The sequence below is a fragment of the Triplophysa dalaica genome, chromosome 7 (assembly GCF_015846415.1).
Source record: "Triplophysa dalaica isolate WHDGS20190420 chromosome 7, ASM1584641v1, whole genome shotgun sequence".
In the NCBI taxonomy this organism is placed as follows: domain Eukaryota; kingdom Metazoa; phylum Chordata; class Actinopteri; order Cypriniformes; family Nemacheilidae; genus Triplophysa; species Triplophysa dalaica.
In genome coordinates this window covers 24,034,125-24,046,975 of record NC_079548.1, presented here as the reverse complement: position 1 = coordinate 24,046,975, position 12,851 = coordinate 24,034,125, and the positions used below count along the sequence as shown (strand labels likewise).

Here is a 12,851-nt window from a genome sequence, read left to right as displayed (position 1 = left end):
AAAGTAACAAGAGTCACGTCACAGCTCTCCAGCAGTCTTTTGAATTGTGTTATTTTACCATGACTTAAGACTCTGCAACGTGATTTGAACATAGGAAGAACACTTTACAAATAGTTATATTGCGATTGTTTTATTAGCAATCGTACCTGACTAATTAGAAAGTACTTAGGACGGCGAAGCTAAGCCCCTCCCGAATCTCTCGAGTTTCCGGTGTCCTACACTTCTATGCATATGAAAGCAGGTCAATGGAGCTAAGGTATAGTGTGACTGCCACATTATTGTGTTTCTGTGATAAGATACAAATGACATACAGGCAGCACCCAGTATTTCTAGTAAATCATGTGTACATGAAAAGTGAGATCAATGTATTTATTTTACATTTCTGCATTTGCCATCTGGTTGTATCTTACAATGCATTCAAGCAATACATTTATATGATAGATATATGGATATATCTATAGATCGATATATCTATCTGTGTTTTTATGTGTGTGTGTTCCCTGGGAATCAAACCCATGAGCATTATTACAATGCTCTACCTACTTACACACATGGCAATAGATGTGGGCACAATAGATGTGTGACACAAAAAGAAAAGTGATGTACAGTAGCTTCTTTCCTCTTTTGTCTCACGTCAACAACTGGTTTATTGTTTTACATTTGTCTTAATGTTTGTCTTTACTGTTGCTGCAGTATATGTTTTACTGACTTACTAGCTTTTGTGAATTTTTCACTAAGTTATACGGGCAAGTGAGCGGTCATATGACAGTCCCACCGTTAGTGACATACCAAAGGTCATTCTGGCTTTCTGTCCATTCCTTAAAGCCTCACGATGGCTCTTCAGCACGACGTCCTGCTCTTTCTTTGCTTTTTACCCTTTTCTAATTCTCTCTACAAGCAATGGATTCCAGACACAAATTTTGAAAATGCAACCAACTGGGATAAAGGCTCAATACCGTGCGGTAGCGACCAAGTGGTGTTTTTGGCGCAGAGGAAAGTATCTGTTTACGTGGAAACGGCTCACACCATCACTGGAATGAACTTGCCAATGGACGGCGAGTTTATCCTGACGTCTGGCGCTGGCTTTTCTGTGAGAGATGGTGGAGATCCGGGCTGTGGGTCTGGTGTTACGGCTCAGTTTAAAGACTGTGAATCTTTGAAGTGGTTCGACCCGTCGCTGTGGGTGGCCGCATCCACTGTCGAAGACCTGCACAGGGGTACGTACAAGTTTTCGGTCCACGAGGAGAGCGTCCCGTGTTGGTTTGATGACGTTGTGTTTCAGGAGGCCACCTCATTCCGCGTGGATGTTTCTTCGAATCATGACGTCTACGTGAAGAGCATCTCCGTACTTGGGAAGAAGTTCACCAGCAGCTCTGAGTTCTCCCATTTTCTCTCTTCTGGTTCCGGCAAGCTCCAATTTCACGGTTCTTCATCCCTCCACATTGGTGGTGCAGGCTGCAGCGACATCACTGGATGCGTCTGCGGTAATTCTGTGAATCGTGACAAGATCTGTGCGAATGTGAAATGCGAGTCGTTGGGTTGCAGGAAGCCTCTTCACCCTGTGGGACATTGTTGTGATGTCTGTGGTGCCATTGCGAACGTTCAGTTCTCTTCCAACTTCAACTTTGAGTCATATCGCCAGAGGCTTCAGCACCTGTTCCTCAGCATGCACAAATACGAATCGATACAGCTGGCCATGTCGAAAGTGTTACAAGAGCAGAGGCTGCTGGGTGTGATTCCTTTTGGATCCTCTCAGGAGATTCAGGTGCTGCTTCTCGACCAGAACATGGGCCACGATGCAGGAAAGCTAGCTGAAGCCCTTGCTCGTGACATAGCAAAGGACGTCCACAACCATGGCTCCAACCTCGGCATCAGTGCCGTGGAGTTCCAGGCATCCTCAGGAGCGAGCAGCAGTGACGCGGCTGGAAACAGCACGGGGCTAGTGGCCGGTGCTGTTCTGGGCTCACTGGTTGTGGTGGGTTTACTAGCAGTCATTACTATGCTCTACCGCCGTGGAATTGTTAAATTACCCAGGATGCCTAGCATCCCCTCACTCAGTAAATGGAAGAACAGTAGTGACATCGGCGAGCTGGGTGGCCCAATGGACCTGGGTTTTGTTAACCCCATGTTTGACAAACCGACCATGATGCCTGTAGAACCGGGACTGTACGGGACAGAGACTGTGAACTCTATCGCCATGACTCATTCAGGGGTCCATTTCGTAAATCCTGTTTATGATGAAAGTGACTTTAATGGATGAAGGTGTAGTATTACCACCTATGACAACAAAATAAGCAGTTTTTAATGTGACGTAAACCTTTTATCAGAATCGCTGTAATCTGCATATAAATCTCCAGATTTGAGTTAGTGCTTGTGGGCTAATGGTAAAAAAGCATTATATTCTATGTTGGTGAAAAGCTTTTCTTTAAATTGTATCCATTTCTTTCCTCTGTAATTTTATTGATTTAAAATAAAAGCATGCCTATCAGATTTGATTCCTTTGATTTTATTTGTACTTAAAACATGAAAAAAGATTAAACCTTTAACTAGCACACGCACACAAAATAAATTATGTGCAAAAGCCAGCCCGTCATATTCCAGGGAATTGCACATAGTCAGAAACGAATGTATAGTACATTGCAATATAAGTCGCCTTGGATAAAATCGTCTGCCAAATACATAAAATGTCAAATGCTATTGGATTCTTGTTTTTATCAGGCTCACAATAAATAAACATATGTGAAGCCACTTTGAAAACAATGATATTTTTTCATTAAAAAAAGGAAATAAGCAAAATGGTTTTATAAACCAATGAAATTACTTAACTAAATGGTTGTTTAAGCCAGGTCATGATCAAAGGTCAGACTTGCCTCATTTGAAGTGCATGTGAGGCTCAAAACGTGTGTTTTCTGCATGCCACTTCATTTTGTTAAATTACTGTACATTTGATCTTTGTCCTTTGTTGTCAGATGAGAAATGTTGCCTGATTATTGCTCTGTCAACATTTTCATCTTCACACCTATAATAAAAGGCTTTCTGTGAGGCAGTTTGCTGAAAGAGAAGTGAAGCAATACTGCAGTACTAGACAAAATTAAATGTGCTTTATTATCCTATTATGTACCAAAATGTATGGTCCAGACCAAGTGTCAAACTACAGATTTTTCCTGTAGCTCATTGGTTATAGAGCATTGTTGTAGCAACGCCAAGGTCATGGAATCGCACATACTTAAAACATATGTACAGTCTATTATAATGCAATGTAAGTCGCTAGAGTGTCTGCCAAATGGATAAAAATGTAAAAAATATATCTTATTGGTTGTACAAAAATTGTCCATTGGAAAATCGTGTGATTACAATTTATGTTCATTTTGTAAGTTTGAATGGGTTTGATGATCCTAATTCATTTTCTTTATCAGTCTGTACATTTACAGCTGTGAGATAATTTCAAAAAATATTGTAATACTTTACAGCAAGGGTCCCTTTTTTTAACTTTAGTTAACTGCATTACATCCATAGACAAAACAGAAAACGCTTGACAGAAACGGCAAGGTTATAAATTAATTGTTTAATAGTTAAATACAGATGTCAGTACACTGTAAATAAAGTTGACTGTAATCGTTGTTTGTGGTAATAAATATTGATTGAAGACAAATGTAAACACTTGAGCAGAGTGGAGAACATTTTCTATCGCAGCCCTGTTTACAGACAATACGTTTCAGTTCAATAAGAAGGAACTGCTTTGATAACTGCTACATTGTGACTCACCTCTAATGAGATAACAAAGAGCTCACTGTCTTAACTAACTTGCAGCTCACAACCAAATTACTCATACTTGACTAAATGAGTTATGGCCAGATACATGTAAACAAATGCTACACTATTATCCTTCATACAGCGCAGTACCTGCTAAACTGTTGGATTCCTTTTACATTCCTCACTTGATGAGAATTTCAGCTATAACTACTAGCCAAGGATGTATTCGCCCACATCTCATATCTAAATCTTCTGCATATGCGCGCGTGTGTGTGTGTGCACGTCCGTGTTTGTGTCTATTGTGTATGTGGCATTGTGGGTCAGTGTTTTGTATGTGGGTGCGTTTGAACCGGTGGGTGCGTGTCTGTCTTCTGTATTTTCACCTATTTTGTTTTTACTTGTATATATATGTTTCATGTACAGCTGCTTTGTAACAATGTAAATTTTAACAAGCGCTATATAAATAAAGTTGACTTGACTATATAATAGCAAGTAGGATGCCTACATTAGGTCTCAAAAAAATATTCATTACTGTGTTGTATACTACATATTTTGTGTTTCTATCAAAAATACTGAATTTAATGTAGTAGCACAGGCACTGAAACATTGGCCCCATGGGGGCAGAAATATTACGAGACTGAGAATGCGTGTAATGAGGTGTGACCTCAATTTAGCTCTCTGCATTTGCCACATGACACATAATATCATAGTCAATAAAATTTTAAATAATTACCATATTTGCTGCTTGTGTGCGTCACAGAGGTAATTGTTGTCCTTTGGTTATTCTGATCTTTTAGGACCTAAAAAGGCTAGCAAGTTTGTCTTTTCTTGGCCAAATGTATAAAAACTTTAAACAATCCCAGAATTAAGGAAATGCTGGGACTTTTCAAGGGATTGTAAAATATGGACAAACCCAACTGTTGGGTTTTAATTAACCTACTGTATGTCAATATTTTGAAACAACCCAGCATTTTTAGACTGTTTCAACATGATCAAAACAGATATTAGGGTCATAACGCGGTGTCCTCTATACAGCCTGGTTCTTCTATGGTCTCCAGTCGTCGCTGACAGGTATCAATGATTTTTTTGCGGGGTCCCAAAGGGACATGAATGCCCTTAAGGTCATTATCTGAGCATAGCAACAGGGCTTCCAGGTCAATTTTTTCTCTCTTGAAGATAGGAATGAATTCATTCATGCTCTGTGTGGCCAAGAACACTTCCAGTGGACTTGTGTCAGGCTCATCATCATCATCCAGCCCCAGTTCCACCTCTTCCCATGGCAGCTCCTGCACGTTCCTCTCTTGCAGGCTACGGGCGCTTCCGATGCTGTCGTCGTCCATATTGGGCAAGCGCTGCATGCGGCTCTGCAGGCGCACATTATCGACTCGCTCGCTGCCTGCCAGACTGCCTTCATCCCTCCGTCCAATGCCAAAAAGTCCACCACTCACATAGTTGCGACGGAAAACCATAGTTCCAAGCCCGGGACGGTTGAAGAGAGAGTCGTGACCTGAGTCGGTGCTGATCTCCGAGTGTTCCACGTCGTGCCCATGCAGGTCGGGCTCGCTGATGGCACGTGAGATGGCGTCCTCGTTGTCGCTTTGGAACATGTCGCGTATGTTGCGACGGGACCGATCCTTAGGATTGACGTACGTGCCCTGCTTCAAGAACATGACGTCGTTGCCGAGTTGTAGTCCAGACAAAGAGCGAACACTCTTTCTTCCGTCTTCATAAATCTTGAAGGTCCCGTCACCTTGCTTCTTCTTTTCGAGCTTCTTCTGGATCTTGGTTTTGCCCCTGGCTGTGGCATGAAGAGTAGCCTAGAACAACACATACATTTTATCAGCTGAATATGTAAACTGACATGTCAATTGGCCTCGAAAAAACACTGAGATGGAAACAGAATCATTGAGAAGATGCTAGACCTGGGAGTATGGCACGCTAGTGGCGGTGTTGAAGTGATGTAACTTGCGACTCAAGGTGCTGCTGGTGTAGCTGGAGAAACTCATGGCATCAGAGAAGGATGCTTCTGTTGTCTCTCTCTGGTATTTGCGTTCCATACGCCGACGGTGCTTCTGCTGCAGTTTGACGCATTCTTTGATGCGCCGTTCAGCATCGCGGAAAGCTCGGTCCTTCAGCTTGCTCACTAGTTTTGGGTTGAGGGCTGTCTGCTTGGCAGCGATGGAGTCCAGATAGCGCACGCAGTCCATGTAATTCTTGGTGGCAGCCATGTCCAGAGGCGTGTGGTAGTCGTTGTCCAGGCACCACACGTTGGCACCGAATGACACCAGGAAAGATAAGCAGTTGAGATGACCATTGGCAGCGGCCAAGTGGAGTGGCGTGTTCCCCCATATGTCACACTTATCTGGGTTCCCCCTGTAAGAGGAGCCGAGAAAGATCCATATCAGGTGTTGCATTGAAGTATGACCTCTGTCAGACCCTATGACATTTCATTTACAGTATATACTATGGGTTATATAATACATATATATATTATATACAACGGCTGCATAATTCACACTTCCATGTGTGAGATGAGACTGGACGAGGCTTTTCTAAGATGTCATCCTCACTGCTTTTAGATCCTAAGAATAGCCCTGAGCACGCTAACAAGCCCATGATTTTTTGATTATGTTTTTAGCACCTGCTTGTCATGCGTGAAAGGGTGTGAATTATGTATAAGTCTGTGAAACCGACACAACTGACAGTATGCATAGGGTGCATCTACCATGTAACATGATCAACTCAATGGTACAAACAGTTTTCTTTCTATTTCACATTCAATCTGAGGGCAAATATACTGCAAGACTTCATGGAGTGAGGATGATATAAACCAGACATTCAGGGCCTATTGCTGATCATGAGCACTGGATCTGTAATCTGACCACCTGCTTGAGGTAACTCATTGGGTGTCCTCTTACTAGGAAGAACGATAGGGTGCCGATGATGTCACACAAAATTCCTGTGCTCAGGATGTAACCACGAGCCCAACTAGCAAGGAATAAAATCAGCCTACCCTCGTGAAAATTAGCCATGGCAGCATTTATTAAATTAGATTCTGATTGGCCAGTCGCGACATTAGCAGGTTCGGTTTTCCCAGATAACATCCGCTCAAAACTAATAACACACAGTAACACACAGTAAATCATTTTGAAAGCAACAGTTTAATATTCAACAAAAAAATTATGTCTTTTTAATAACACATGTGACACTATATTTACAAATGATTAAACCAAATTGCCTGTTGGTGACATTTGAATGTCGTTTCTTACTTAAAGAATGAAAATAAAATGGCTTTTCCTCGCGGAAGTTCACAACCTTTCACATTCAAAATGTTAGAAGTAAATGCTGAAAGGATCTGAAGAATGCTGAAATTTGCAATTTGGACGACCTGGCTCTACATCCGTTACATTGATGATAAATTACTGGATGCTTACATTAATAAGACTCAAGGTTTCTTATTTGAGCTTTCTCTGTACGTTCGCTGCAACTATTGCACTGCCTAGCGTGATGCATATTTAATGAGAGACAGGTGAAGCCCTGCACTGCTGCATTATTCATAAGAAAAGTTGCAAGGTTTTCACAGTTAGCTAAAGGAGCTGTGTGCCATACTGGGTCAAGCCAGAATTTGGATTATGACCCACTCATCTGCCTGACCTTGATTTATGGCATGCCAAAATGTTAATCCTATATATTTATTCACCTATCATACATGTGATGAACAAAAAATGTCAGTTGTTGTGTGTAATTTGGGGATTTTTTTGTCTTTATTACTCTACGTAAATTACCCAAGCATTAAATCTCAGGATAGCCAGTGGCTATCAGTGCTGAAACACTGCTGTGGAAAGCAGGTCAGCTGTGAGTAAACCTATTGTGTTCACATTTATCAGCATTCAATAGGCATTAACAGCTCGGCCTAAGATCAAACAATGAGTGACTGGTAATGTCACAGTCAGTGATAAAACAACTCGACTCAAATGAATTACAGTAACAATGAAATAGGGCAACACAGCCACTTAAAAAAACATTTACATTTGTGTGGCTGGCATATGCTTTCACGCAATTACGCAACAATGCCTTTAATGTAATTGTAATTATTTTTGTTCACCAGTTCATGCACTACACCATGATCTACACATAATGAGCAACAGGAAACAACAAATCACCTAAAACAACAAGCCTATACTGTAGGAGAAAAAAAAGCTATTTTAACCTATTATTTAAAATACTTTCCCTGATATGATAAAACTATAACTTTGCAGTGTAGCTCATGTCTGAACGGTCTTCGTACGTGTAATGAGGGGGTGCACTGCAGAACATCATGTTCCACATCCGATTTACTCAAAATATAAGCCCAGTTACAATCCTTCCTGACATAACACCAGCATTAGAGTGCTGGTCCCTGCGTAATGCCGTTTGATGTGCGTACACACAAACATACGGGCTTCTTGCTAAAACTACCACTAAGAGTCTCGAAAATATTCGTGAAATCGATAAGATCTACGACACGAGTGACTGCAGAGCCTAGTCTTACCCCCTCCCCACGATCAGCCGCAGCGCGTCCAGGTTGCCGTGGTACGCGGCCCATAGGGTCGGTGTCATGCCATCCTCATCCGGAGCGTTTAGATCTTTGCGCGTCGCTTCTTTCAACAAGTCAAGGTAGCCATCCCGAGCTGCCTTGTGATATTTGTCATTCATAGTGATCTCTAACTTCAGCCTCCATTACTCTTTCACGGTCTCGTCGCATCGGCTCTGAACCCCTGACCATCCGCAGCGCGCATTAGACACTTGGAGTTTCCAGGGACACCTCGGACGCGCCGCATATCGTGAGGGTGTGGCCTCAGTTTTATTCTGACAAATGTCATCACAATCTTTTTCCTTTGTACGTTTCAAAATGATACATGATTTGAAATCGTTTCATTTAGGAAAAGTAGTACAAGTTATTCTTGTAGTAGTTATGACAACAACCCAAAGAAGACCAGCGTTTGCTGAGTTCTTAAGTTCCTGTATACTATGTGAAGTGAATCTTTCTGTAATAAGGTCTAGCTAGCATCATTTTTAAGGTGTCACTCTTTTGGACAGACATCGAGACAGTAAGGTAAACATTTAGGTGTGGATTTTAAATAGGCCTACATATTTTTTTATGAAGTCAGTGAATAGGCCTATTTATATCTGTGTTCTTTATGGTACCTGTGTACAGTATCACTGTGTTATTACTCTATGTCACATACATCCACTGATGTTTCATGATCTGTGATATGTAATACACGATCAGAACAAAATGTGTAAAAATACTGACATGTGTGTGTTCTGTGTGTGTTGTTTCTGACAGGTTTTAAACTTGTTGTGTCGCTGAGTGCAAATATATGTCATGAGGTGGCACGCTCCACAGAAGGCCAGCGGCTCCTATTCATGGTAACACAAATGTCAATGTCACTTATAATCATTATAATAATCAAATCATATAAATTTCTTTCTAAAAGCACCCGGTGATTGAATAATTCTGGGTCTGCATGAGTCAAAGTAAACAAACAGTCAATTTGATTTTTATTCCTAGATTATTGAGATTTGCATAAAATGCTAATGCTTCTCGTTGGAATGTTGGATTTGGCAAGACGTTGAATGTGAATGTCAGTGTACAGTTTGAAACATAAGAATAATGTTTCGTTGCATTGCCTTTCAATTGTTCTGTTTGTTCAAATATTTACCGAGAGAATTAGGTAGGATATTTCAATTATCCTGAAAAGCTGATATAAGTAAAGGCTTAATATTTTGAAAGCAGGTACGATTTAGATACATAAAAGCCTTATATTTGTTGATGGCTAAGAGCTGAGGGTGTCTGATTAGCTCCACCGTCACCAAACAGAGAATAGAAAACGTGCAGGTAGCCCTTGGGTTAAACACTGTTATCACAATAGCCAGAAGCGATTGGCTGGCTGTGATCCAGTGCAAGCAAAGGAGAAATCTATGTAGACTTCCAATATTACCTCGTCAGATTTGAGGATGCACGTCCACTAACATGCGGGTGACACGCAGTGCTCTACGTAAGTGGACGGGAAAATGCTGATTGGTTGGTCAACTGTACAGGTTTGAGTATATATACAGGCTGAGGAAGGTAGACAAGTTCGAAGCATTTTACCGAGTGAAGAAGTGGGTTTAAGTCGGCTTTGAGGATCTGACTCGGATTCTCAGAATTGACAGTTTCTTGTGCTTGCTTGCGAACAGCTCTGCCAACTCAAGCAACATGACGGCAAAAGAAGACTTAGAAGCCAATGACAGCCAGATATCCACCATCCAAGTGGCAACGCAGGGAGAGACGGCACAGAATGCGGACAGTCCAGTATCTGCCCACTGTGGGGTCAAAAAGATGGAAAGAGGCCGTAACTGGGGCTGGCTTCTGTCGGGATACATCTCCTTAAATGTCCTGCTCCTGGGAATTGTCTTAGTCAGCGGAAGCGTCTTCAACGGCACCCAGATTTCATCTTCACACCTTCTGATTTACCTCATCTTACTTGTCGTTCTCACTACCATCTGGATGGTTTACTATAAAGCCCACACATGTAGGGTGGACAGTGCCGTGCTATACAAAGATAGCCATGCTGGACCGGTCTGGCTGAGAGGTGAGACTTCATTCCTTCAGTACTGAAGTTGGTCAATGACTGAAGTGCTTTGAATTACGTTAAATCCAAACTTTTGGTCTGTCTATATGAGATCATCGTGCTGTAATGGTTTCTAATGAAGTATGTGTAAATGTTACTAATACTCTGTGTGTGTGTCTTCTTCAGCTGGCTTGGTTCTGTTTGGCGTCTGCAGTGTTCTCATGGATATTTTCAAGATTGTTTACTATGTGGGTTATGTACACTGCGAGTCAGCCGTGAAGATAGTGTTCCCTGCTGTTCAAGCCGTGTTTGTTATTGTGCAGGTTAGTTTAAATTAAAATAAAAAATGTAATTTAAAAGTTTAATCAGTTTTTTTATATATATATATATTTTATAAACAAATAAATGTTTATGTTTTTTTATATGCCACAACTGTTAAAAATATAACTACGTAATTGTTGTTTTGTCTTTTTTCTGGCCTGGTATCTAATATTGTTTTTTGATTCTGTGATATTTAAACGTACTCTTGTCTCCATTTCAGACGTATTTTCTCTGGGTTCATGCTAAAGACTGTGTACAGCTACAGAAACGAATCACACGGTAAGTTTTGCTTGTTATATCAGACTGACTTGTCTTAACTGTAGTCCATGGATTTTCTTGTCTTTGCTATCTTGACCAGAACCACAGGTCATGGGGAGAAAGGTGATGAGAAAGTCAGGCAAGCTTAGCTAGATTGTCACACATAGACTTGAGATCGTAAAGGAAATGAAGCGTTTGTGATGTTTCGTGTGTGAAGCAATGAGCATACATTTTAAGGTTAGCACAAGGAAATGTTTGCCAGGCTGAGGATTTGATAGGAAACCAGGATGTCGCGGTCAGTTTGTAAGAAACGAGGGGCAGGTATCGCTGTTTAGTAATATTTACCCTCTTTTTGTAGTTATGGTCTGATGTTGACCTTGTCAACGAATCTAGTGGTGTGGATGACCGCTGTGACGGAGGAATCGCTCCATCAGACCATTATTCCAGACGACTCTAACAGTTCATCAAACACCCCACACGGATTCAACTTCTCACTGAGAGCATCAGGTCAGTAAAAGCATATTTCACTATGAATAAATGAACAAGACTCTAGTAAACCAGAAATCGATATATCTAAAGTCATTTGAGAAATGCTTTGGCTTGCATCTCTCATCGACATTCTCCGTCCTCTTCTATTCAGCTCCCGGCCATTGCAAGTGCATCCACGATTACTGCGACGTCTTTGAGAAGGCTTTCTATTACTTGTACCCTTTCAACATTGAGTACAGCCTCTTCGCCTCAGCAATGGCCTACGTCATGTGGAAAAACGTTGGCCGCCAGATGGACGAACACCATGACCATCTCCGATTCAGGCTGTGGGACGTTGTGGTCGGTCCAGTGGCCGGACTGATCGTTCTGGTGGCGGGTCTGGCTACGTTAGTTGTTTACGAAGTGGACGTGTCCAAAGCTGACCCAAACAAGAAGGAGTATGCTCTGACGATCTATTACGTCACAAACATAGTCACCATCACGCTGATGTCCATAGCGACGCTGAGTGGCTGTATCATCTTCCAGCTAGATAAGAGGGAGCACGTGTCCGGGAAGAACCCTACGCGGAGTCTAGATTTAGGACTGCTTGTGGGAGCGTCTCTGGGCCAGTTCCTCATCTGTTACTTCACCATCGTGGCCGTGCTGGCGTCAGGGGTCAAAGGGCACGTGAATGGGCTTACTCTAGCCTCTTCCATTCTAACTGTGATTCAGCTGTGTCTACAGAACTCATTCCTCATCAAGGGCCTCCATCGGAAGCCTTTCAAAGAGATGCCGACTCCCACCGTCTTCGCAAATGCCAGGGTCGTTCAGAGGGACCCGGATAGACGGAACAGCTCTATCGTTCCAGCTCATGCGCTACCCATCACCCTGACGCTGCTTCAGGGCCGACTCTCCTGGAAGAGGAGGATCCTCAAGGAGGTTTGCGCCTTCCTACTCATCTGCAATGTAATTGTAAGTACCTGACTTTCGTAGTTGTGGAGCAAACCCACAGGACACATTATTGCATTTCACATTGCAACACTTGGGAGGTCTTTCACATCACAAATATGATTTCTAATTCCGGGTTTTGGTTTGTTTTTTAGCTGTGGATCATCCCTGCCTTTGGAGCTCGGCCTCAGTTTGACAACCCTGTTGGATCCTACATCTATGAATTTAAAACATGGGTGGCTGTGGTGAACATTGGGATGCCATTTGGGATCTTCTACCGCATGCACTCAGTGGCCAGCCTTTTTGAAGTGTGCCTTGCCTCATAAACTGCCTACTTAAGAACTCTTCTAATGCACATACCTTTGTAATATATATATATATTTTTTATATTATATTTTTGTTTAGCTAAAATATCTATTATTTCTATTGACAATATAATGTGTCAGTGTGTAGGAATATGTTGTTGTCTTAATCATGCAGAAATCATTTGACATGTGTGACAACTCT

At 41.9% G+C, this 12,851-nt stretch overlaps 3 protein-coding genes across 3 annotated transcripts; 2 read left to right on the top strand and 1 right to left on the bottom strand.

Moving 5' to 3' along the window:
* Positions 1-127: 127 nt before the first annotated feature.
* otop2 (otopetrin 2) lies at positions 128-12,805 on the top strand. The gene is made up of 8 exons (XM_056753040.1): positions 128-256; positions 9,083-9,165; positions 9,976-10,370; positions 10,536-10,672; positions 10,891-10,949; positions 11,287-11,435; positions 11,569-12,368; positions 12,500-12,805. Exons 2-8 carry the CDS (start codon positions 9,122-9,124, stop codon positions 12,668-12,670), a joined length of 1,755 nt encoding a protein of 584 aa, XP_056609018.1. The 5' UTR covers positions 128-256; positions 9,083-9,121; the 3' UTR covers positions 12,671-12,805.
* On the top strand, positions 801-2,493 carry amn (amnion associated transmembrane protein). Its single transcript, XM_056753041.1, has one exon. It carries the CDS (start codon positions 833-835, stop codon positions 2,258-2,260), a length of 1,428 nt encoding a protein of 475 aa, XP_056609019.1. The 5' UTR covers positions 801-832; the 3' UTR covers positions 2,261-2,493.
* On the bottom strand, positions 4,764-8,593 carry ush1ga (Usher syndrome 1Ga (autosomal recessive)). Its single transcript, XM_056753042.1, has 3 exons — positions 8,285-8,593; positions 5,676-6,126; positions 4,764-5,570 (listed from the first exon to the last, which is right to left on the bottom strand). The coding sequence occupies exons 1-3, from the start codon at positions 8,446-8,448 to the stop codon at positions 4,764-4,766; spliced, it is 1,422 nt and encodes a 473-aa protein (XP_056609020.1). The 5' UTR covers positions 8,449-8,593.
* Positions 12,806-12,851: the final 46 nt, after the last annotated feature.